At 43.0% G+C, this 27,309-nt stretch overlaps 1 protein-coding gene across 1 annotated transcript; it reads left to right on the forward strand.

The window, feature by feature from the left end:
* The first annotated feature begins 7,019 nt into the window (after positions 1–7,019).
* LOC103356479 (zinc finger and BTB domain-containing protein 16-A-like) lies at positions 7,020–26,837 on the forward strand. The gene is made up of 7 exons (XM_008280633.1): positions 7,020–7,099; positions 8,293–9,550; positions 12,317–12,414; positions 14,779–14,865; positions 21,237–21,407; positions 22,508–22,675; positions 24,075–26,837. The coding sequence occupies exons 2-7, from the start codon at positions 8,388–8,390 to the stop codon at positions 24,302–24,304; spliced, it is 1,917 nt and encodes a 638-aa protein (XP_008278855.1). The 5' UTR covers positions 7,020–7,099; positions 8,293–8,387; the 3' UTR covers positions 24,305–26,837.
* The last annotated feature ends 472 nt before the right edge of the window (positions 26,838–27,309 follow it).

Here is a 27,309-nt window from a genome sequence, read left to right on the forward strand (position 1 = left end):
GTGTTTGTATGGGGCAACTAGTTGTCATATTGATTTAATGAGTGTTACCTTTGGGGCTTGTTCTGGCATAATGACACAATGCTTTTATTTCTCTCCCCCAGTTGTTATTCAAGTGTTATGTAATGTGGTCTTTGAATTTCTTTCTTTCTTTTCTTTTCTTTTTTTTTTTTTAGTTTTTGTCTTTTTGTACAAAAATCACTCACCAAGAGCAACCGCTTGACAAGTTCAGGATCCCATTGGCAGGAAGCAGGGTGGTCCACCTGAAGCAGAAGATCAAATGTTTTTTTTTTTGTTTTATTTAAAAAAAATAACTTTTGATAAAAGACATCAAGAGAACCGAACACAGATTTGAAATATATACATAAGAACAAAAAGAAAAACGAAAGACGAGCTTCGCTCTCCTTGTGCTCCACTGCTGTTATCAGACCACCTTGCTCCCTCGTCTCTGGATGCTCCTTTTGGTTTTATGGGGTCAAACTCAGAAAATATCTGTTGTGTACAGTCTGAGTGCTAACCCATTTACAAAATAAAAAATGGTTTCCGAATCTAATTTTGTCCTGGCCCATTTTGTCATTAATTTACGTTCCATTTTTTTTTCTTTGTAACTGCAAGCTGTGGTAGATAAAGAAACCTGCAGTGACATGTTTTGGACAGCAGATGGCAGGAAAGACCTATTTATGGATTCCCTTTTTTGTTTTCGCCATGTCATGGACACACAGGACTATTTACTGAAAGGTTACAGTGTAAACAGGTTGTGTAGAGGCTGGAAATTCCACGGGCTAAGTGTTCAGATAGATAGGGAGCAAATAAACACGTGTTGTGTAACGCATGTTTGTCCAGGAGTAAACTTAACACTTCCAGGGTAGGGTGACAAAAAACTATGTACCAGTGAGGGCTTGATATTTTCAGCTGTGGCAGTGCCTCTGATCAACGCACACTGTATGGACGGGAAGCACACAACCCGGTGCTGTGTCAACAGAGTGTCAACAACCACAGTGACCCAGCATGGCATCTAGTTTCAGTCCCCACACTGGACCGGCTGCCCCCTCTTACCTAATGTCATTTTGCTCCTGAGCTCCCTCCTACATTGGTAGACGTATGAATCAATCACTTCTTTTTTTTTTATCTGCTTCTTATTTCAGGACAACAAACTGCTGCTCACCCCGCAGGCTGTCAGTAGTTCAGATGCCCTGTAGATGTCTCAGACTGCAGCCCCTGATGGATCATTCAGAGCAGTGACGTCCCCCAGTGATGATTTGCAGCCAGTAAAGTCAGCAGCAGGCAGCCGCCATGAAGCAGGAGGTTAGCAGCGCTGCCTTCAAAGTAAAACAGACGAAAACACATGAGAAATGAACAGAGAAGGGATGATGGTGTACAAAACTTAAGTAAAAAAACATTTAATAATAGCAATCTGGAGCTTTTGCAGTCACTGTGGGGTTTTATTTGCATTTTAACCTTGTATTGTGGAGGATGCATCCAAGGCATTCACTTTCCTTTTAATTTTTTTAATCATGAAAATTAGGGCGTAACTATGCATTCTTTGGAGGGGTCATGTTCCTCCAAATACTGAGAAAAATACCAATCTGTCTGCCCCCAATACACGAAGAAAATATGTGAAATATAGCTTTTATAAATAAATAAATGCTGTTTTCTTTACAACGTCTACACAACAGGTCTCCAGCATTGATCATTTTGAACATAGCGGGTAAAAAAATGACAGCATCTTCTAAAAGACATAGGGGGGGAAAGTCATTAATAATTCAATACATGCAACAAATCATGATTAAAGTAGGATGCATTGAAACTGTTAAAAAAAAAAATGTTTAAAAATCACAATCGCTGTTATTTTGTGCACAATCTGTATATGTAGAGTCAACAGATAATCCAAATTATCAATCAACAATGCCTAAAAGATGCCCATGTTTAATGAGGAGAGACAAAGTGAGAGAAGCATTACAAACCAGCTTGAAATCAGCCAAACAGCCTCCAGTACAATTTTAAGAACACAGTATGGTTCCACTAAGAACAGCAAAGCAAGAGACAGAAAGCAGTGGTCACAGAGGTCTGGTAATTATTTCCAAAGCTCTATGTCCTTTTGTGAACCCTCTCAGTGGATACGTCTGTTGTTAATTCCTATTTACTTTCAATTTCTTTCCGTTCGTTAAGGAAATGCAATCATGCCTGCACACATGAAGCAACGGTGAACACAGTGTCGCAGCTTTGCAAACCAGTACTTGGAAGGGGGGCAGTATGTTGCTGCACATTACAGAGCAGCTCATAAATGTATCACAGACGCTGAAGTTACTTTTTTACAATAAGCGCGGTTACCAGAATGAGATGTTTCCTGGAATCATCGTGAGTTTCCGGTCATACAGCGCAAAGGTAGCGTCACGGGTTGTCGGCTTCATAACACGCTGACGTGTCTGACAAAAACACGGCTGCTAAATTGTCTCCTGCAGATGTGAAACTTGTTAGATTACTGTCTGACTAATGTAATTCAGATTTCCCTGAATGTAATTTGGGATTTGGCGGAAACATCAGTACCTGCTGATGTACTGTTTGTTGCCCGGAGCTGGCTGTGTGTCACGATCTTTTCCTTTGACTTTATCAAACAACTGCATCACGGAAAATGCTTCTTTAAAGTGAGCACACAGGATCAGTCAGAATCTAATGCTGTTATGTGTTCTTCTAAACAGCTGACCCAACCTGGTCCCATCTAATGTCACTCTCTCCTGCCTCAAAATAGCCTCCATCTACACACACCCTCTGCCACTCGAGCACACCAGCTCACCGAACACAGTAGAACTACTCTTAAGTTGCACTATAGCGGTAATTTATTTACATATGTTTGACTCCGAAGAAGGAAATGATACAGAAAGTCTGAATCTGTGCACACACACAAGTATACAACCATTACTTCAGCACATTTAACATTTATTCAAGCACTCCTGCACACTTACATCCTCGCGCTACTAAACATCTAATTCTGCAAAGATTAAGTCCAACTGAAAATCTTTCCAATCATTCACAGGTGCTTAAAGCATCAGCAGTATTAAATGGTTACTATGGAGTCATGTCAGAGCGTTTACATGTCGCAGCAAAATCTATTTAGAATTTAACCAAGAAATCACATTTTACAAGCAAAATAATATGGTTTGTGTGTTAAATAAACAAATGACTGTAGTGGATTAAGTTACGCAACACGTATTAAGCCGCGTGAAATTTGGACCTAAAAATTGAGTAGCCCCGAATGCCCTCGGTTATATTTCACCACCGCAGGCCACAGTTTAAAAGCTTACACATTGTTGGTATTTAACGCACTGATTGCTGTAATTAAGTCAGACAATTATTGAATGGTTAACGAGATAAAAGTTAAACTCCTTAAGGCATTGGATGGATTTTTGTTCTCAGCACTTCTCTCTTTTTTTCCTCCCCCCCCCTTCAGTATTTCTGGGGTATTTTCACCTTTAAAAAAAAAAAAGCTCAGAGTAAACAATGACAGCAAAGGATGACATGCATCAGAAGTCCTGAGTCAGATTCAAACCACTGAAAAAGCACTAAATCACCAGGATGCCACGGCCTCGGAATGCGTAAAGTCTTATCTCCGGGCCTGTTTCTATGCAGCACTCATCTGTTTAAATGTCAGAAATTAAAACGGCTGCAGTCGGGGGGCTGTAACGTTAGGTTTCCTCCAGTCAAACACAGGTTTGTTCACTCTTTACTCCCCTTCCCCCAACCTGTAAACCGAAGGCTCGCAAACAAAAGAGTCATTTCCACAAGAAAAGCGCGTTCTCTGTGTTTGTACTAAACATGTCCAGCGGCAGTTTAACGACAATCAAAGTGCATAAGTCTGACCTTTAAAACGGACTTGGATCTAATTTTATTTTATCAGTCGAGGCTAATTTTATCTGCAAATGAATATGAGCGTGCAGCATGTTTAGGATTGAAAAGAAACGGAGAAACTCCACCGAGGAACTTACTTTCTTTCAATGTGTCAAACATACTAAACATTTTGTATGAACATGAACAAAATGTGGATATATGTAGCGGTAATTACTACAAATGCACTAAATATTTGTAAATATGCAAGTACAAGCACATTTAACTATAATTCCTCATTCAGCTGTATTTGCAGCAGCCAGTGGGATTCAATCTCTTTAATAATCTAACAAGACACAAACACCTAAGATTGACTTCCATCAGTAGTTTTTCTTGTTATTGCCATCAAAAGTCACTGATAAGATCGTGGTCTTACGTTTAATTTTTGACTTACACTAATGTCTGTCTTTATGTTTTATTTTATAGTTTTCAGACACGGGATGTGTAACACTTCTGGCTTCATCTGTCCGTTAAAGTGACGACATTCCCTCATGTTCACTTTTCTGGCTTCACTCAGACAATCCAGTTAACAAGTATTTGATATTTGCCGTGCGAGTGAGACTGGACATCAAGTGATGGACCGTGATGCACTAATAAACAACAGACTAGGACCGCTATGTAATGATTTACCTGTAGCACGTAAACTGTGACTGATGTACAAAAATGTAAGCAGCGAGACCTTTGGACGTTGGATCCTGATGGATGCCGTCTCATGTTGGGGATAATTTAGAATTCTAAATAAATGTTGGTTACAGCTGTTTTTCCACATGTATGAATGCATACAACTCTTGGTTTGGATGGATCCTGTTGCTGTTTAACTCGGCAGGTATTTAATTAACTCGGAGGAAAGACTCCTAGAAACAAATGGAAGCAACAAGCTAAACTTCAGCTCTGTCAAAACCCTGACTACATTTATTGTAAGTAGGGCTGGACCCTTGTAGAAGTTATATTCCTATTGATATTTCAGTTATAAATAGATGTAACACTGTAGGGCAAAATGAATGAGAAGGGTGATTTTGAGCCTAACTGTGTCTTTGGTGCTCTCTTTGATGTTTTTGGACCACTAAATGTCAAACAAGCCTTCCGCACATTGCTTCATACAACTTGAAGTATGTCTGAAAGTCTGTTACCCACCTGCAGGTCAAATTTATGCCATGTTGACAATGTGACAAAAAAGTTCCAAGATCTGACACCTTAATGCCTCCACAAACAACTACTGCAACATCAGTTAATGATTTTACTATTTCACAGATTAATTGATCAATCTAAACAATTAATTCTTCTTCTGAAAAGCAACATGATCAATTATTAAAGTTTATTTTTGACACACTGTATAAAAATATATTTAAAAAGTGGGTTTGTTACTGAAATAGGTACTGCAACTTCGATCCAAGTTTCTATTGAAAACGCACAGAGCAGCTAAAGCTACTCGTTCTCTCCTTGTTGTGCAACTGCTCTCTTACTTTGATAATAGCTTTGAATTCTTGAGAAATAAATTCACTGTACGGCTTATGTCTTTAACTTCTGTGTGTGGAGAGTTTTGTCTGATTTATAAAATCAGGATTCTAGCTTTGCAAAGCAGCTGACAGGAAGCGACTGCTGGTTAGCATGTAGCCTCAGTGAGCTGTGTTTCTGTCACTATTTTATACTTGTTCTGAGAGCAGAAGCAAATATATGTGGAAAAGAAAAGCTTTTTGGTAGTTTTACTGTTCAAAAACACTGAATATGTGAGCACAGAGAGCAGGAGAGAAGAAAACGGATGGAAAGTCTTTCTAATAGCTTTATTCATATAGCACCTTCTAGAAACAGAGGTCATGGAGTGTTTTGAAAGATAGGACACTCATTCGGACAAGATTAAAAAGAAAGCGAGTCAGGTCAAGCAGAAAGAAAAAGAGACCCGAAAAGCAAAAAATGTGGAGAAACGGTAAAACATGAAACATTCAAAATACAGAATTTCAACACACAGACCAATTACTGGCACAAATAAAATACTAAAAGCGCTAAAATAACGTAGAACGTTGAAGGAAAACAACAACAAAAAAAATACTGATGGAAGGGTTACAAGAAAGAAGAAAATAGCTAAAACAGAACAAAAACTTTTTGGAAAAGTCCGTGTCCGAAATCAGCCACTACCGATCGCCATTTGGTAGTGCTGTCTGAATGTTACCTTACACACCCTATATAGTACCACTCAAAACATCCCATAATCCACCATGAAAAATAGTGTACAGCCGATGGTGACTAACCGAGCAATATGGACCATCATGCATGGCACAAAAGGAAATGCGAACTATAAACAAGAGCGCGGAAACTCGTCATTATAATGTAAGTAATTTAGAGAGCGACGTTATTAATAGCTTGAGTAGTGTCCAAGATGTTACTTTGCCGATGTGCTCCCTACATAGTTCACTTCATAGTGGTCCCTATATAGTGATAGGGAATGAGTGAATGATTTCGGACACAAGAGGAAGTTTACGAACCACCTTTGTGTTCCATGACAATTTAAAGTCTTTAGAAACTTTTGCATTTACCTGAGTTGGACTCTATTGCCGCCATCGTCTAAAACTATTATTCTGACTGAAGTTGACCAATGATTGGAGCCAAAAACATCATGACGCAACAATTATGCAGTGATACTTAAGAAAAAAAAAAAACATTTATTATAATCAAGTCAAAAACATGCATCTACTGAAACTACTGATGTCATTTTGAGCTCTAGTATTGCTGATGATGCTAACTAATCCACCCCAGTCAGATTCCCTTCACAACTTTTCGGGGAAAGTGATCAGGGTGCTCATTCAGACATGAAATTACAGGTTTGGTTTCAGTCAGATTAACTGAACAGAGTCTGAAAGGGGCTTTAGAAACCAACCTCCTATTATTCTTTTTAAAAACGTGGTTGCAACATACAACGTGCAATCATCCACCAACTACAAATATCCTCTTGATCAGTATTTTTTGTGTGTTTTCCTTGATCCAACACTCTCTTCCCCCCCATCTCTCTTATCGTCTCCCCGCGTCAACACGTGGTTTCCTCAGGCCGGGCTTTTATTGTGAAGGCTCCAGTCGGCGGTGCGCTTGTCTCCCCGCCGCTTTGACCGTCGTGTCTTGGCTGGTGATTTGCTTACTTGGAGCAGGACTGAGTTTGGAGCGGGTACTGTGAAATGTTGTAAGCATGATGTTGCCTGGATAATCAGCGGAGGACGGTTAGGAGACGCAGGTAAGATCAGCTGTGACAACCTCTTGTTTTTTTTTGTTTTCATTTTTACTATTCTCGTTTTCTCCTCAGGATCTCGTTTCCAGCCGGATTCCGCTCCGATGAACTACTTTTCGGTCCCAGACTAATTTTAATAATTAATATTTGGATAAAGCCAGTTGTCTGTCGGATTCTTAGATTATTTATTCTTGGTTGCTTTTGACGGCAGACACGTGGAAATGAAACCCAAGTTCGGCCGCAGTCTTGCTTTCGGATTTTCACAAACTTGATTTGACTGGAACGCAGACTGTTCAGTTCACCGTGACATCTATTTTAGATCAAACTGGGTCTTTTATTTTCGGACGTTTCCACCTCAGAGAGACAGACGTGCAGACAGTAAATAAGCGCGCACTGAGGGTTAATTTGTCGCAATGTCTTTTCGGTTTTTTTCCCCCCTTTTCTTTTTTTTTGGATAATAATTTTTTTTTTGCGCGTCTGCACCTGATGCGCTCTGATGTTGCGGTTAGTTGAGGATGCAGCCTGTCAGCATCACTGCTGCTGAGTGATCCCCAAACATCATCCTAAACATCATTCAGGGTATTTTAAATATAGTAGAGGAAAAAAAAAACTGGATTCCGCTTCTTTTTTTCCCCCTCTCCCCCTCTCCCCCTGCTTCCATCATTTTGGTAGTTTTTGGGGAACTTATTGAGGTATTTTTAGCAGCTGCGGCTTAATTGTCTTTAACGCATCTAATCATGGACGTGCGCAGCCTAAATGAACTAATCAGCCCTTGAAGGCGTTTGTTAATAGCGGGCCTACCTGTTGAGGGCACGGATCTGTGTGTGTGTGTGTGAGTGTGTGTGAGTGTGTGTGAGGAGCTTGATAAATTGAACCGTCACCTCTCAGTATGCAGACGTTATTACAGCGACGTGACCGCTCTGAACGAGACCTCAGACTAATCACCTGCAATGGAAACTGTTGCTTTGCGCTTATCGACCTGTTGTCTGCCTTTGCTTCTTAATTAAAATACATAAACATGTAGGGGTGCATCAAATAAAACCCTTGAAGAAATCACGTGGGGGGGTGGGTAAGAGGGGGGGTTTATATTTCACATTTGAAAAATATTCCTTTTGATGGATAAAAAGGAGTGTAATTAACTGCCTTTTATGTCATATTGTTTGTGAAAAGGGCTCTAATGATTACACACTTTCCCACAGACCCACAACCGGCTGAAGGCAAGTGAAGCAGGCAGGACAGCCACACCTCATGCGTGGCCACAGCAAAGGTCCGAGTGGATACGGGTCTGACAAACATGGGTGTGCTCCAGCTCCACAACCCCACTCACTCCAGCACGCTCCTGCAGCGGGCCAATCAGATGCGTCTGACCGGTACCTTGTGTGACGTCATCATCACAGTGGACGGCCAGGAGTTCCCGGCGCACCGCACCGTCCTGGCCTGCACCAGCAAGATGTTCGAGATCCTGTTCCACCGCAGCAGCCTGCGCTACGCCCTCGACTTCCTGTCCCCGAAGACCTTCCAGCAGATCCTGGAGTACGCCTACACCGCCTCGCTGCAGGCCACGGCCGAAGACCTGGACGACCTGCTGTACGCCGCCGAGATCCTGGAGATCGAGTACCTGGAGGAGCAGTGCCTCAAGGTGCTGGAGACCATCCAGGCGGAGGAGAGCGAAGAGGTGGCGGTGAAGAATCACACCTCCGGAGACCACAGCGACCACAGCCGGGCCAGGCACTGGAGGCACATGCTGATGTCTAAGAAGCATTCCATACAGGACGGACCCACCCGCACCACTCCCACGGCCCTGCACCACCTGGCGCTCTACCACATGACGGAGAGGAGCTCCCCCGGCCCAGAGTCCGAAGGGGCTCCCAAATCGAGCCCCAAGACGGACACTGAGGTCGACATGGAGCAGCAGGGTCAGAGCCTAGACTTGTCCCAGGACTCGTCCCTGGATCCTGCCAGAAGCATCAAATCAGAGCGCATGCAGGTGGACGACGCCAACGGCTACGAGGGCAGATCCTCCAGCGCCGGGGAGGGAAGCTGCATGTCAGACCAGCCCAGAGAAGAGGGCCCGGGGACGCCCCTGAGAGGCAGCGTGATCACCAGCGCCAGAGAGCTGCACACGAGCCCCGAAGAAGGAGGGCAAGTGGTGGCGAACACTCTTGACTGTTTCCCCGGCATCGCTGACAAACACCTGGCCTCCATTTACTCGGTGCCCTCCAACCACACAGGGGAGGGCTTGCCGGTGTCCGTCTCGGTGGCCCCGTCCCTGGGCGTGCCGCTGGACCCGAGGGCCTACAGCGGTCTGCTGCACCAGGGCTTGCTGCACAGGGAGCTCCTGAGCCGGCTGGGCCAGTTTGCAGCGGGGATGAGGCACGAGGGCCAGACTCAAGGCCAGCAGTGTTGTGGCGAATGTGGGCTTCAGCTGCACAGCAGGCAGGCGATAGAGCAGCACAGGTAACATGCACAACAACCCTTCTTTTCTCTGTTTTTTTACACTCTCCTGTAGCTTTTCTGTATATTTTAATTGATTTAGATTTTTAGTAATGAAACTAAAAGGAAATGTGTGCTTGTGCTGAGGAGAAAACACTGCTGCTAAACATGTCTGCTGACAAAGTGTGTTTAATAAAAGATGGATGTGCAGGTGGACGTGTGCTTGTGTGCAACATCTGATTATTCTGGACGCACGTCTCTTCAATTGAACTGTTTTCTCAGTCCTCGGAATTATTATTTATTTATTTATCTATATTCTGTGATGCTAAAATACTACGCGAGTTAAAAGCTGGAAGGAGCAACAGCAAATATGTTAATTTATTCTCAGGGACACCTGCTCTCATGTCTTAACAGTGAGACGTGTAGGGGAAGTTTTGAATCGGGTCTTTGTGAGGGGGGTTTGATATAAAGAGGCCTTGGTGTCGCATAATGCTGTTATTTACAAAGCCTTATTTTCCGAATTCTGTTTGATTATTTGCGCTGAAGTGTGCCTCACACAACAGGCTGTCTCCCCGGCTATTTGATATGCATTCCTTTGCATCAGCAGAGAGGAGCCTCTCAGCAGGGACCAGGCTGGACGCTTCAGCAAGATGATGGATAACTTCTGCTTCCCGGATCGCTTTGTTGTTGTTGTTTGTTTTGGGGTTTTTTTTGTTTATTTTTACTTTATTTATGAGCTTGTCAGATTGTATTTTGTCATTGTACGCGAAAAAAAACCAAAAAACTTACCAACTAGCACGATGACAACTCTCATTAACTTGATTGCAGATGTTTCTAATTGTGCGTGCTTGGCAGTATTTGACTCACCACTAATCAGCAGAAACAAGGCAATCTTGCGAGTTCAAAGTCTTAATGTGCAGCTAACCCATGATTAGGATCACAGCCTTTCTCAGTTCGCGCCTGTGGCTGACATTTCAGCCTCGTGCCACTCCAGAGCTCTGTTGAAACGGAGCATCCTGTGGGATATTTAGTGATGCGCGCTGCTTACTCATGGAGACAGGCGGATGTCCGCAGGTTGAAGAAGCTGCATTGGTGGCACTGCTTGAGGATGTAATGAAGTTGCTGTAGGTGTGTAACCAGGTCACTGAGCATACACCTGGCCTGAAGATTGACATTTTCTAGTGTTGTTCAAGAAGTCTCTCCTGGCACAGTTTTTCTTTTGCAAACTACAGAAAATAAAAATAAAATAGAGTAATTTGAATCCCAAAATTACAGGTGATGCCTGTCAAACTGAAAGCTGCACGGTTACAGGAGTTTTCCATGTTGTGAATAGTGCTAAACAATTAAGCATTTTTAAATTGGAATTCAAAACAATGCATTTAAGCAAATTGAAAAAGCTGCAATTTAGGATATATGTCATGCAGCACGTCTGACCCAGGGTTAAACTAATTATACAAATTCATGCCGTCCTGCTTGTGTGCCTCCGATTGTGTCTGATGTGGTGACGCTCCATCACATGCTTCAAATCTGTCACACAGTCAACACCCAAAAAAATATTGAAAAATTATTCAGATAAATATCTAAATTACATATTTTCCTCAAATAATTAAACCCTTGTTATAAAAAAAAAAGAAAAAAGGATCTGCTAATAAATCAAACTGTCTTTGTTTTTTGGACTCGTGTTGGAAGGCAGCTCGTGTTGTCATTATTCTTAAATTAACTCCAAATAATTTACCGTTATTGTATCAGTGACAGTGAAATGAGGGGAGGAAGAAGGGGAATGAAGTGAAAATGAAATGCAATAATTGTCCCCAGCTGGACTCAAACTGGAAACATCGTGATTTCATGGTCAGTGACTTAAGCCCCTAGGCCATCAGGACACTCTGTAATTATCCCTTTGATTGAAAAGATGACAGTGGTGAGAAAAAAAAAGAAGAAAATATATTGTTCACACCTCAGACGTCTCAACTGCCGGGATACCAGGAATAAAAACTAATGAGTCTCGCATGAATGTGGAGGGTAGATTGTCTGCGACGGAGGTTTGGGGGGAAAACTTGAAGAGCAAAAAGCCAAAAAAAAAAAAAAAAAAACGTAGCTCCGAAATGACACCTTTACTTCACGACATGAACGGTCGATGTCATGTGTGTTCGTCTGCGTCTCGTGACCAGAGTGTGTTTAACCGCAGACTCTTTTTAGGCCATTTGCTCTGCTGTTAGCGGGGGTGATGTAAGGATAACAGTACAGATGCCTCGCATGCTCGGATGTGTGTGATATGATATGATAGGTTTTGCTGCTGGCGGAGCTTCAGCGAATCATCTTCTTTTCTCCTTTTCATTGCAGTTACAGGAGAAGTGTATGTGTGTGCTCATATTATGCCGGGGATGTGGGTTTGTGCGCGCAGTTGTGTGTCTGCTTGTGTGTGTGTGTGTTTGAGTGCGTGCCCAGTGTCTTGCAGTGCTGGCGGGTGGAGGCACGCGTATGTCTGCACTCTGAAATTAGCCAGATATCCTATTGTCTGTGTTCTTTTAGCATTCATGCGTTGTGATTCACAACTCCAAGGGCCTCTTACACTAATGATGCTGCATTCAGCGAGGGATTCTTGCCGGAATTAAAACATGCTCCTCTTGTTACGAGGACAATGATGCTTCTAGGTTTGGGAGACCTTACAGGAAAAGGAAAAAAAAAAAAAAAAAGGCGCAGAAACGAGATACTTTTTATTGTCGCGAGTGCGTTCTTCGCTCTGTTCCTGCCTCTGTTAACACGCTCACATTAGTGTTTGTCTTTCCACAGGAGGCTGCATAATGAGGAGAAGGGCAACGGCTGTGAATACTGTGGCAAACACTTCCAGGACAGCATGCGTCTGAGGATGCACATGTTGTCTCACACAGGTACGAAGTAACTCTCGCCTCAGAGCGTTGGGTGCTGATTAACCCTCTTGATACAGTAGTGCAGCCTTTTCAAATGCACCTGTTCACGCTGCACCCCCTCCCCTCCCCTGGTCCCCCTCTTGCCATACCAGTTAGTGCTGCTCCGAATACTTGGATCATGCTTTCTTTTCCATGCTTAGGTCTATGTACCTCCCCTCTCTCCTCTCCGTGTCTCTCCCTCCGTTTGAATCGTTTCTGTGTTTTTTCGGAGACTCTGGCAGCTCGCCAGCTCTGCCCCTTCTGAGTGATGACATCATCAGCTGCCGGCAGGCCTGGGTGTTCTGCCAGTGTTCCGAAGCGTGTGTGATGGCTCGCTCGCAGATGTGTGTCCAGGAACACACTGTACCCAAATGCAGACTTAATCAGACCTGACTGCTCTCCCAGCTACTTTATCCAAAATAGAGGAAGAGGAGGGAGGGGAGGGAGGAGAGGGTGGGGAGGGAGGGTTGAGGGGGGGTAGGAGGATCAGGGACTAAAAATGAAACTAAAACAGAAACAGAAACCTCAGTCGGAATATGTGTACAGACAAGGCGAAGTCCCTGTCCTCTCCGCCTGCTCTCTGAGGATTGTTCGGGAATGACATACTGCTGACAGATGAGAGAGAATCTGCCTCTTTAAACTTCACCTGAGTCGTGCCTTTTTTTTTTTTTTTTGTGACTCCTCTATACCCTCTGCCACCCTAAACACAAATATTGCCTCGCATTACTCACAGACCTCGGCAACACGCTTTGATTTTCAATTCGCAGTGACATCAATAACAGCAGCACCTTTAACCTAATTTGAATTTTTGCATAAACTCTCCCCATCCCAATGTGTCAACCCATAATACTACAAAAAAAAAAAAAAAAAAGGAGAGAGATGTGGATCTCATTTCTTTGTCACTGTGTATTTCGGTATAGCAGCCTTAGATCCCGCTGGTTGCTAAGGAGCGAGTGCTCCACTGCTCTAATGGGCTGATTTGGTATTCAGCTCGATGCTGGCTCTTATTTTGGTATGCCAGACAAAGTGTTTTGATGGAGGACGATTGCAGCCGCGTCTGGAGACAGTTTGATGGTTTATGGATGAGAGCACACTCCGTGCCTTTGACTGCACAAGACAATGCACTATGTTCTCTTCTTCCCTTATCACACAATCTCACACAACACAACACACCGCACTGGACAGCGTCACACAACATCAGGATCTACAACACTGTTTCACTGTTACTACTATGCAAGACTACTCCCCAAACCAAGTTTTTATTTTTGTGCTGCGTAACAAAACGCACCGTTCCAAAACTGTAACAGTTTGTTTTCAAAAATTGTTGTTTTTAGAAATGAACAGATTGGGGCTTTTTTGTTATTTGTGTGCAGCACTGGGAACAGTGGCACAGTGTCTGTGTATAGAGGCATCGTAAGAGTTGAAAGAGGACCACATTTAGGCTGTAGCGCTCAGAGTTCCCAAAGCTTGTGGGTGTTTTAATGAGTCATTTTAACTTCATTTAAAGCCAGCTGAGCAGAAAATAGATCAGTGAATGAGCCCTGGGCCAGTATGGATCTGCAACCGATTTACATCTCTGTGAGAGCCAACCCACATCCAAACAGCTGTGTGTGTGAGAGACAGAGAGAATGTGTGTGTGTGTGTGTGTGTGCATATCTGTCCTATGTGTCTGTCTGTGCAGGTGTGAGGTGAGTGCAGAACAAGGAGCGAACGTTTCTGCAAGCAGTATGCATACTTGTCTCTTTCATGTCTTCATCAGAATAGACAAGGGCATTCCAAAGGTGAACTGGGAACTGTAGTTACAGTGTATGCGATGGGATTTGGGGTGTTGACTCTGAAGTGTTTTTTTTTTTTTTTTGATAAAGGGATGTGCCGCAGGCGGGAAGCGTCTGCTGTAGAGAGAACACCCAGTCCTTCTGTGGCCTCTCAGGCAGACAGTCTGCTCACTGTTCAGTGCCTGATAACAGGGCACGGTAAATAAAACTCTTCAGCTCGCCTCTTTTTTGTCAAGAAGAAGGGCCATTGCACCCTGTCTGGTGCTTTTGTTTGTCCCCAGTTGTGTTTTTATGGCGCTTTCCTCTGCTCCATTGTACTCCGCGCATTTGCTTCCTTGTGTTAACACCTGAAAAGCACAAGTGTGTGACAAGCGAGGCTCTTTGGTGACTTTTCAAACGGCGCGCCTTTGTTCCTGCTCTTGTTGCTTTTCTTTTTTCTTTCTTTTTTTTTTCTCCTTTCCTCTCCACAGCTCTCTCTAAATGCTAAATTAACTGACTTACTCTACAATTACAAAAACACACAAGTTTGCGTTTATGTCTGACGGAGACACAAATTTGATTTCGTCCACAGCTCCCGCGGAGGCGCTGGTGTGTGATCAGTGTGGAGCGACGTTCTCCTCGGAGGATGCTCTGGAGGCCCACAGGCAAACGCACACAGGTACTTTTGTAACGCATGTGCACCGACACGACGCGCGTTCTGTTTAACCTGGGCAGCCGGCATTGAGCTGTTGAGTAAGCCGTGACTGCGGGACTTGTGATCATGGGTCTAAACTTGCTTGTCATGCTGGCTGGGTTAAACTGTTCCTGTCATGATGCTCCATAATTTATCAACAGGGAGGTGGGAGGCCCTCTCACATATCACCCACTAATATCTCTTGGCATCCGTACCCACTGCATGCCACTTTGCCACAGCTCCACAGAGCCGGCGTTGCAGCTCCACAGACATACTATCCGCCGCTCCTTCCTGACAAGCGGTTGTGAAATTATTTACCTCACACACTCACAACAACAACAACGCGAACACCTTTTGTGTGTGTTGCTTTTTTTTATTTTTTTCAATGATCTCCAATCAAGAAAATGTTTGTATTACATCCTGTTTCTCACCCAGTGACTGTCTGGCATTAACAGTTGGCATGAGGATGAGTCAAAATATTTTTTTCTTGATAGATTTTTTTTTTTTCTTTGGCTGAGTAGTTTCACAAACCTGGATGGCGATTTGCAATCTGGGCTGTTAGAGTTTTAGAACAACCTGCCTGAGGAGGTGAAGTCATTATCAAAAGTTAGAAAGTGCTGTACGGAAAGAAAAAAAAAAAGGAAAACGAGGAAGAGGACGTGTACAATTGATGGAATGAAAAGCACTAAAATCAGTATTTTGCATTAATAAAACATACCTCTCAAGCATAAGCTGCCAGTAATTAGTTTATTAATGCTTATAAAGTAATACATTCCTATTGATTTCAACATAAATCCATTGTCTAACACCAGTATATTAAAGCGCTATTGTTGTCAAACCGTACATTTGCCTGACAGTGTCTGGATCCACACCTTTTCTGCTACTGTCCGAGAAAGGTGATAACCCTCTCAGGAGCATTGGCACGTAACTGTAACTCCAGGTGGCACACACAGTATGAATAGTTAATGGATGTGGACATGGAGGGGTGTTAACGATGCCCAGAAGTTTCTACCCTCTTCTACGTGAGTTGTAAACATCCAGAGCTCAGTTTCAGCTTGGCAGTGTGTCCGGAGGCAGGGTATGCAAGGGCATTACTCTCTCATTTTGTCATGATCTCAGCTCGGTCGACTGTGACGCATGACCCTTTTTTTTTCTTTTTTTTTACTGCTTCTTATTGTAGGCCTCACAGCGTACAGCTACAGGTAATCTAATCAGCTGGGTTGAGGTTATGTGGGGAAATGCTTCAACTTGACGCAAAGATTTACGCCGTTCTTTAAAAAAAAGCACCTGGGTTTTATTTCCTCTAAAAAGCACCGGAGGGATTTTTTTTTAGTGCCGATCACGCAGCCTCGGCTTCAATTTGCCATGTGGCATAACCAGTGAGCCAAATGAGTTTCCTCTTAGCAGATTAACACTTGTCAGACCTCAGCAGCTGCACCGCTGCTGTCCACCTCCTCTGGACGGGAAATAATGCTACTTTTGGGAGACCTTACTCTGAGGCAATTTGGCAGCACTGGCTGCAAGACTAGCTTACAGTGAAAGTCTCTTTAGCCATTTTGATATGTCAGAGGTGAACGGCCGTGGGTTGCTGAAGTTAAAGATCAAAGAGGAGGGTAAAGGGAGGTGGAGGGGGGGTGTGGGGAGAGAGTTTGGGGGCGGGCTGAACTGTGGGAAGGGAAGGGGGTAGGGGGTATGTGAGGACTTCCTGAGGGCAAGAGGATTGCTGCTGGTGTTGGATGCCAGGACTGAGAGGAAAACAACATCATGTGCTGCTGTTTACTCCTCACCACAGCACTGTAATAGTCTCCTCTGACCTACTTGTCAGTGCCCAAAATAAAAGAATGGATATGTCTCCGAATTGCTCTCACAACAAAGGGGTTTGTTTCATCACAGCAAGTTGAGGCTCTGGGGCACCGAGCTTTCAATTTTAGGAAAAAAAAAAAAAAAAACAACAACCCCAAGAGTGTGGCTTATCTACAGCACGCACAGAAATTGACTGTATATGCTTGGAACCGTGCTGGCTGACCATTTCGCCACCTTGCCCTCAGGAAAAGGCCGTAAGAGTGCTGGCTTTGTGTACTCACAGCAGCTGCACTGTTTCCACACATTACAGGCTGCTTCATCAAGTGAATAATATTACCTTCTGTCCAAACCCTAATTAAACAGTCCTGTAGTCTATTCAGATACAGGCCGGGCTTTCTAATGCATCCTTCTTAATGCGGACCTTTTAGCTCGCTTAATTGCGTGTCTGTCATCATGCTGCACCCTCCTGTTAATACCCAGTTGTAATTCGTATAAGCCTTAAACTGAGCTGAACTGTGCTCTGTTTGGCCATTGTGCCCCCGGTATTTATTTGCACTGACTGTTAATGATACACAAAGACCTCCGGGATGCCCTGCCATTTCATGTAAAGTGAAATATAATAAATAGGTACAGAAGATAGGGTAAACATTCTAGGAATCCAGGCAAAAGGAACAGCGTGTGACCTGAATGAACCGGTCCACGGAATGGTGGTTAAACACGAGCAACGTATCTCTTGTTGCATTAATTATTGAGCCGGTTGTTCCTCACTCGGGTAGATTAGCGGTCTACTGATGAGCGCCCGGGGTTGTTTAAGGTACTGTTAGTGTTTGTGTCTGTGCGTCTCGAGTCGCAGCATCCACGGGGAGCTGTCTGCATACAGTAGCGTGAACGCACAGGGTCGTGTGAGGTCTTGCACGTAATCTGGCCTGCATGACTGTATGTTTAACCGGGTGATAGCAGTGTGCCAGCAGACTCTGCGTATGCGCCGAGCGTGGCCCGGGGACACGGTTTACATAGTGCCTTCACACTGCATACTGGTGGACATGAGCAGCGTTGATGTAATATTGTAAACTGTGAAATCTGTGTGAAATTCCCTGTTGTTTTGACAGCAGCAGGTGATTTGTTTAGCGCCGACCTGTCATTAACAATTTACCGAAACAAACAGATCAAATTCTAAAACACGACGCCGGTTATTTTCTACATTGCTGTTAGAGTTAAATGCTCCATTTTCCACATATTCCAGCGAATGCAAAAACTGGGATTACTCACAAACCGATCGTTTTTAATCGATGCTCTCGGGACACGGAAGTTAAGATTAACACAGAAGAAATTATACAGATTTGCGGTCATCACCGATACAATCTCTTGTTCAATTTGCAGTGGGTTTACTCCCAGATTCTCAGGGTGGGAAAACTTTTGTTTGCCGCTTGAAAAGAAACAGGCTGCGCTTATTTGTGAATGAAGGGATTAGCTTGAACACTTCACCCCAACAAGGACCATGATCCTATCTGGTTGCCTAGACACATGGTTTTGTTTCTTAGGCAGCGTGAGAGCCTGGCTGGCTCCCACCTCAGTTGGACTGAATAAGTGGCAGATGTATGAAGGCAGACCATGTTAAATCACATGAGCGTACACATCGTCTTAGTGGCGATACGCTGCAATAGCGCAACAACCTCAAACTGTCATCAGTTCCTAACCTAATTGTGCATTAGACTAGTCATATAATGTTTATATTTTCTGCCTCGTAGCAGAATTGCTTAAAAGTAAATCATTATTCCCCACTGTTAAAGCTCCCGCCCACTAAACACAATGCTCCGTCGACTCTGCAGCCTTTGAGAAATACCATTGATTACATGGTATTTACCCCATTGAGGGCCAAAGGTCAAGGGGTCATCCTCTGCCTTAAAACCTAAATCCCAGGCCTATTGTCTGGTTAAGGGTGAGAAAGCAGGGGGCAATGACAGCCAACTTTAGGGCTTATTCTCTCATAAAGAAGCTCCTCTGCACTTATTACCAAAGCTTACTGGAAAACTCTATGACCGCAAATCCTTTTTGTTTGAAAAGTTAACAGAGCGCAGTGAGGCGAAATGCCTCCACTAACACATACAAACACTTCCGTGCCTCCAAAAGGGTTTTTTGTTTACACTTCAAGATATGATTTGGTATTTTTATTTCCAGCGTCAGTTGCGCAGAATAAAACCGAAAACGACTGCTGAGCTGTTGTCACTGAGCATCAACCTGAGATCAAGAGTGAGAGTCTTGTGACAGAATATTTGTCATATTTCTTTTCACAAGTTTCGGTATTGTTGGTGACAGAAAGATCAGGTTATACATCTGTGAGCGTCTAAGAGTGTGTCAGGGAGTAACGGTTTAGCTCCACAGAGAAAGTGGGATGTTAAAACTTTCAGAGCAGCTTGCACACAAAAAGTATGCAAGCTGCATTGTAACAGGCATGTGCTATATATGATGGTTAATAAAGAGAGAGTTGGGAGAGGATAATTAAAGTAGCTTTGAAGTATCTACAAGGTGGATAATGTGCTATTCAGCTCTGCCTGCAGCTTCAGTAACATGGACACATTGGAACAGAAAGCACTCCCCCTGCTGGCTGCAGCCGATATTACGAGTGAAACTGGTTAAAGTGGCTTCACATCGCGGGTCATGCAGAGACTGCGTTCTGTGCTTCTTAAATGTCTTTAGCCATTTTAGATTGATCATTATCCAGACTTCGCTGCTGCACGGTGCACACAGTGAGCTGGCATTAGTTAGGTATGACTCAGGCAGAAAGTGAAGCTGGTGAGACGGTGAAAGGATTTCCTGTATGGTCAGCGGATCAGGGAAGAGGGGAGGGCGCAGAGGCGTTGAGAATGGACGGCCTTTTGTCCACAACTAAAATATTGTGATCCGCGGGTGAGAAAGGGCTCTGGTCATTAGGCAACAGCATAAAGACAGGGATTGTAGGAGTTGCGTGAGGAGCCTATGACTAATGGGCTTGGTCAATGAGGGCCTGAACCTCATTGTGTGCCCTTTGTGCACAAGTCCACAGGCTCAAGCCTCTGAACAGGTGCAGTTCATTCCACTGGATCGCCTCCCTGTAGGACTGCTAAGATCAGGGAATGTCTTTCATCCCATCTTTCTGTTAATGATTACAAATGATCACTTCTATTAGTGCTGTTTTTCTTTTTGTTTTTTTGAGGCGGGGGGAAAGGATTTTTAAAAATGAGGTTCACGGTTTCAAAGCAGAGACTTTGTACGTACGTGCCACGCTGCAGTTAGCCGTGAAATTCTACGTCTGAGAAAAAGTGTCTGGCTTTGTTTGAGCAAATAGTGATACGTGGATTACTAAACAATACTCGGTGAATGTTTTCGAGTTTCACCGAGAATTTGCTTGATTTGTTTCTCTTTCTTTCTTCTTTTGAACAGGCTTGTCTGTTAACTTGATTGAACCTAAAGCAAGTGTCTGACACTCTTCCCTCTTAGTATGAGTGTGCTGTATCCCTTTCCCTGCGTTAATTCCAATTTAATTGCCAGTTGCCTCAAGGCACTTCAATAACAGTAACAAATGATTTGATTTAGTGGACCTCATCAGACTGCATTTTAAATGCGACACAGCAACCCCACTTGAATTCCAATGAAGTGCTGGCACAGTCCTCTGTTTACTAATGATCCTCCGCTGGAGATGTCTGATTGAATCTGAGTCAGGAGCAATGGGACCTGCTAGCATTGTAAATGATCTGCAACCTGAGCAGACAGAGAAATAAGGACCTCATAATCTCACATTAAAGCCTCACTCTCCAGGACATGCACATTATGTCCAATGCCGCTGATTAACCAGTCCCTCAGTCTTACCGCACATATGAATTTGCTTCGGTGTGAATGCCAGAATGGATTTGAGTGCTGGCGTACACAGCCTGTAGATCAAGTGTTGACTGTATGACAGCCAATGGATCTTCACATAGCCATTTTGACTTAAACTACCCTGCCAGCGTCTCCCTATCTGTATTCCTCTCCACACTCTGTGCAACAGGAAAGCAGCCCCAAAGAGATGCCAGGTCACACACAGGATTAAACTGGATTGTGTTTTTTCCTGCAGTCCTGCCTTTAATGGCTTGATATCACTACTTAACATTCTGCACAGAGCGCATAGTGTAGGCATCATTTAGGGTGGAGCTACTATCAGCTGCTCTTTGAGCACAGAGGCAGAGGACTTTACAGGCTGGAGCTGACTCCTGATGGGGAATGAAGAGAATAATTACACATCTAAGACACCAGGAAGGAGCCATTGATTGTGTGATTGGCATGCTGTGCATTGTGTGGGAAATTCTTAAAGAAAACAATGACTTTCATGGTTTAAAATAGAGCGTATAAAGACTCACAGCTGAAAGTGCCTCTGGGCTTTTAGGGGAGTTAGTTTAGGTAGAGGCACTTGCTCTTTGAAAGAAGCTTTTCCCTCAGAGGACTCACACAAAGTTGAAGTGACCCAGTTTCCCCACTTAAGGCCCTGTCTGTGTATGGTACTGAAATAACTGTGCGTCTGTGTCTTGTGCATTCTCCAGGGACTGACATGGCGGTGTTCTGTCTGCTGTGTGCAAAGCGCTTCCAGACCCAGAAGGCCCTGCAGCAGCACATGGAGGTCCACGCAGGCATGCACAGCTACATCTGTAGCCACTGCGAGCGCCCCTTTCCGAGCCACACTACCCTCAAAAGACACTTGCGCTCGCACACGGGTAAGAAGCGGACCGTTTGAACCGTCGCTATCGTTCGTCTACGGTGTCACCTCCTGTCAGAAAGACGCGCACATGTCGGTGTGAAACGCATGCATATGTTGGAAAAGAGACAAAGGCAGCTGTACTTATTTCTGTATTTGGGTTAATTTCCTGAGGTTATTGGCTTTAAGGTTTTAGTCAATTTGCATGCATCCTCTCCCACCCTCCTTCCTCCTTCTCTATAAGATGACTCACCTCTCTGATGACAGCACTGTACCGTTATGGCCGGTGCATATTTTGGGCAATTTCATCCTGTTTATATTTTGGGTTCTTAGACAGCCTTTGGGCCTCTGCAATTCACGGCTGTCAGTTCTAGTGTGGTTCACCCAAAATGATAGAGGAAACCCAAATAAATATTGAAGGAAAAGCAAATGGAAATGACTTGTCTGTGTGTTCTACCGAGGGTGAGTCTTAGTGCCGCAGGAGACGGAGAGATATTTACTGAAAAGATGTCCCCCTTTCTTCTTTTACCTTAAATAACACTCCCAGCTGTCAGGACGGCTTGATGTCTAGACGGGAGAAATACATAATTGATGTGAAGAGACAGAAGTGAAGGGAGTTTTGGCCATGGCAGCGTATCTTGTTTGTATGCCATTCTGCTTGGAAGTAACATTTTGTAAATGTCATCTGCTCCACAGTGGGGTGGGGGATTGAGGAGAATCGGCCTGTAATGAGGAGAGCAATGTATCCTCTGACTTGGCTGTTGCTGTGGACACTGAGATAATGAGGCACATAGGTCATTGGAGATGAGTCAAACCCTCAGCCTAGGAGAGAAATAGATTAACTACAGTATAGAGAACAGAGCAGCACATGCCTGGAGGGCTTTTATTAGCTATTAGCAGACAGCCAAGAGGAGTGTCCTCATGTCATAACATTAGCGACGTCTGAAAGCACATTATTTCCCTACTTGATATGCATGTGCAGAAAAGGCCTGCGCGACTGTTTGACCTATGCAGCTACATATGCGCCGCGCCATGTCGTGCCGGGGATAAAGTTAGCTTCTCATGATAATGGGCGACGTCGATGTTGTGGCTGCTGTTGTGACACGATTGTGCTTTCAGGCGATCACCCGTTTGAGTGTGAATTCTGCGGGAGCTGCTTCAGAGATGACGGCACGCTGAGGGGCCATAAACGCATCCACACAGGAGAGAAGCCTTACGAGTGCAACGGCTGCGGGAAGAGGTTCAGCCTGAAACACCAGCTGGAGACGCATTACCGTGTTCACACAGGTGAGAGTCCAGGGAGGAGAAACTACAGGAGAGCAGGCTTCAGGGTGTTGATACTGTCAGAAGGGGGGATTTTGTACTCTTAGATTTTAAATGTTATAGCTCTGTAGATCACACTGTTGCATTAGGCGACATGCTGCAAGGAACGCGGCCAATATCTGGATTTAACGCCACATTCCTATTGCTGTCAGAGGCATTACTGCATATATGCAGATGAGATTTCAGAGAAGAAGAACTACAGGAGAGCAAGGGTTTTTTTTAAGGTATTCATGGTGCTAAAAGACAATATTTTGTATGTTTGTTTAATTTGAAACGGTAAAGCTGGTGACTTTGTAGATCACACGGTTGCACTGGGTGACAGATTACAATGAACATGGGCAAAATATTTGATTTAATGCCACATACAACAACACATGACTGTCACTAATCACTAGATCTATTTTAAATCAGCCTCTGACAAAAGCTCAGTTTACTCCTGTACAAGCAATGTTGACTACATATTTTAAAAAATAAAATACAAACAGCACCTTACTGTTATGGAGATTTTTTTTAATCTTTTCGATAAAATTTGCAAATTTCTAGGAAAGACCCCACATACAGAGTAGGAACTCAGAAATTATTGATTCAGACTAATGTTTTTAAGGTTTTTGACTTTTAGAATTTCAGGTCACTGCTGACAAAAAGAAACACTGAAAAATAGAAAAAGCTTTTCTTAAAAAGTACATTTTCTTACAGCTAAAAAAGCACTGCCCTCGACAAAAATGAAATAAGTGGAAGTGAAATACACTGATGCATTTCTCACTTTTAGAATTTCAGGTGACTGCTGACAGAAAGAAAAACTGAAAAATAAAAAGTTAGCTTTTCTTAAAAACTAGGGCTTTCTCACAACTGAAAAAAGCATCAAGTTCCACAAGAATGTGTTATTTTATGAGTGAAAGCACAGCATTGAAAGTTGTATTCAAACGGAGGCTAAATACATGACTGAAACACAAAGTTTTGATTGTTTTGCAGCTGTTAGCTGCCCCACGGACAAGGATACGGACACAAAGCGGCTTTTAATTAAATTACTTTACATAAAAACACTACTGATCAACTGAACTAAATCAATAAATTGTACAACAAAGCCCCACATTTTACTGACTGCTATCTGATATCTCTCTGAAGTGAGAGAAAAAAAAAAAAAGAAGTTCTGTTGGATGACGCCGACTGAGAAATATCTAGTATCAAAGTAAAGGCAAACTGATATAGGTCTAATCCTTTAGTACACACACACACACACACACACACACACACACACAGCTCTTCAAGTACAGTGGACTGACGCAGAGGTGAGTCCCGTCTCACCTGGCAGGCCTCTGGCTGCAGGTCTACAAGGTTAATGCTGTATTGTTGAATTTTTTAGGTGAGAAGCCATTTGAGTGTAAGCTCTGTCACCAGCGGTCCAGAGACTACTCGGCTATGATCAAACACCTGCGCACCCACAACGGAGCGTCTCCGTACCAGTGCACCATCTGCCAGGACTTCTGCCCCAGCCTGGCCGCCATGCAGAAGCACATGAAGGGCCACAAGCCCGAGGAGGTGCCGCCGGACTGGAGGATAGAAAAGACTTACCTGTATGTCTGTTACGTCTGAGCAGGACTTGGACACCTTGCACAGTCTCACACTTGCGCACAGACACACACACGCCCACACCTACACACACACACACACACACACACACTGTCACTGTTGGATGAGAAGCTGGTAGCTCTGGTGTTGCTGATTTTTAATGCTGAAGGATTACATGTTTCTGTGAGGGTTTTTTAAAAAAAGCTCTTTTTGGATAAACTGAAAAGTGCATTGCAGTAAAGTTGTCATTCAAGGTGATAGTGCAGTTTTTAACCTGAAGACGGAGACATGCGAGCGTGAATATGAAATGTGTGTACACGTTAGGGCTGCAAGTAATGATGAGTTTCATTACCAGTCGGATTTTTTTTTTTAAATGTCCGAAAATAGGCACATTTTGGCGACAAGATGACATTTTTCAAATAGTTTTGTTCGACCAATCCAAAGAGATTCAGTTTGCAATTATAGAAAAACTCCCACATTTTCAGACACAAGTAAATATTTAGAAATTTTCCTTAAAACAAACAAAAAAAAGAGGCTGAAAAGATCGATTGATTGTCAAAATTGTCGACAGTTACCTGACGACTTCACTGTTTTTTGCCTGCAAACACACACGGAAACACACAAACACACACACACACGGTTTCTCTCTCCCTCGTTCTCACACGCAGTTTTGATAAACTGTATCTCTAATGGATCCACTGTGGTTAAAAATCGATGCCACAACGGCTGTGACTGCTGACCTGTATGTGCAGCAGCAGCATTCTGACTGATTGCTTAACCGTCAGGCAACTCGAGTCATCTTCTATGATTGTGCAGTAGATGTTGAAAATAATTCCACAAAGGCTTGATTGGCTGAACTTTGCAACATTTTCTCTCCTAATTTCCTGTGACTTCTTCTTCTTCTGTTTTTTTTTTCTCTCTCTCTCTCTCTCTCCCTTTTTGCTGTTGGATTTTTTATTTTGGAGTTGTTTATTTTCTGCATGTTTTACTTGAATGGCTGCCACGTTTTGACCTCATAAGCTTGATCTCTTTAATTGCCTTGTCTTTCTTGCAGTGGGTGTTATTGTTTCGAGGTAGCTGGCTCACGATTTGAGTTTGTTTTTTGTTTTTTTTCCTCTCGTAATAGGTTTTGCTATTTATATGTTGTTTTTATTTGTTACCAAATATGTGCTGGTTTTCATCACACAGTCCGTGTCTCTCGGGATGGTTTCTAGTAGAGCGAGCTCTACCTCTCCTCACTCTTTCGCTGTTTGTTTTTGTTTGTTTTTCCTAAATCCACTGCAAAAATTATTCATCCATCAGTGGTTTTAATTTTTCTAACAAATACATCACAAATTTACATGGTCAAACAGTGTGTTTGAAAAAAAAAAAATAATAATTAAAAAATGCGACAAAGCCTGGAAACGGCTTTTATGTGAAGGTTTTTTTTTTTTTTTTTATCATCCACTATATATAGATGTCTTATAAAAATCACAGAATAAGAATTTTCTAGGAGAAAATTGAAGAAAAGATGAAAAGAAGTTGTTTTTTTTTATAAAACGTGGAAAAAAAAAAAGAAAATTCTGACATTGAATTACTATGAGCAGGCTATCGTCAGTCGTAGTGTAGCTGTAATGTACAAACTGTCATGGTATGTTATTCCCTTATGTGAGCCTAACACGGGCCTTATAGATTTAAAACATGTTGTATTTTTGTATTACAGTAATTTGCTATCTGTTTACATTTGGTATGATTTGAGAAACATCTTAATGTGTGTGTTTTATAAGTCTCTGATTTGATTAAGATCCCTCCCTTGTGCCTCTTTTATAAGTAGAGCATTGATGTGCTTGAGTACATGGGTCTGTGCTATTGGTAGTTGTTTCTGGGTGTTTGTTTATTGTTACTTAATTAAAGATAGACTGCCATGTAGATCCACTTTGTCTGAACATTGCAACTGGAAGCAACATACTGTGATAGTGGCTGATACTCTGATGCAAGTTCCAAGCAATTTTGATGTAAAATAAAAGTACACGCTTGTCTCAAATTGTTCCCTTCAAAGTGACAATGGACTGAGATCTTTGGAATGAAAACTGTGTGTATTTGCAAATCTTGGCATCTGCGGGCATTACCAATGCCTTCTTAAGTAGCCAACAACACTCAGTGCCATGAAAACACACATTCACTGTATCTATTCTACATGAACATGCACTATAAATGGATTTCCTCGGTGGACCAAAAGAAATAGAGCACTTTTGTTTGAAAAGGGTTTTTTCTTTGATCTTTCTATGTTGTGATAATGCAGCTGTCTTTTATTTGATGTGTCCTAGAAGGATGTGATTAGCATTGTTTAGATTATGTCAATGTCTGTCTACCTCAGGGCCAGATCAAAGCTCGACCTGGTATCCAATCAGGGTTGTTCTTCTTGCCATGTGTGCAGTAAAATCCCTCTTCATTACAGCTTTGTAACACAGTGTGTGAAAGTGTTTTTCTCAGTGTGGATTCAGGCACAAACTCTGTATGCGTCAGTGTTCAGTGGCATGGTTTAAAAAAAGAATAAAACAATTTACTATTTTATGCATTCTGTCTCGCTCGCCTCCTGTTTTTTTTTTTTTTTTTTCCGCCGTCAGCAGTGAAACTGAACGGTTCAAAACCCATCTGGTCTGATGTAACCCCACAGGTGCTCTGAGGACACCTGACATGTTCCAAATGTGTGATCTGAATGTATTTTCAACTGCTTGACATTTAACACGAGTGATGATATAAAAGTGGATACTGTTGGGATTTTTTTTCTCCCATAAACGTCAACTGCAAATGTCTACGTTTGTCTGGTCAAGTTTGCATTTATACAAATACTACTTGGAGCTGACAGCAACTGTTTTTCCAATCTTTATTCCACTTTTTATTTTTATTTTTTTAATGATGGTGTTATAATTCTAGAAGAGATATCATGAGCAAAATAAGCAGTCGATGCCACGGCTGAGGATCTCCATCTTCAAACTGCAGGGCATCAATTACAGTCACAAAAACACAGATTCCAACATCTTTGGTTT

Source organism: Stegastes partitus, unplaced genomic scaffold (assembly GCF_000690725.1).
Source record: "Stegastes partitus isolate 25-593 unplaced genomic scaffold, Stegastes_partitus-1.0.2 Scaffold204, whole genome shotgun sequence".
Lineage (NCBI taxonomy): Eukaryota > Metazoa > Chordata > Actinopteri > Pomacentridae > Stegastes > Stegastes partitus.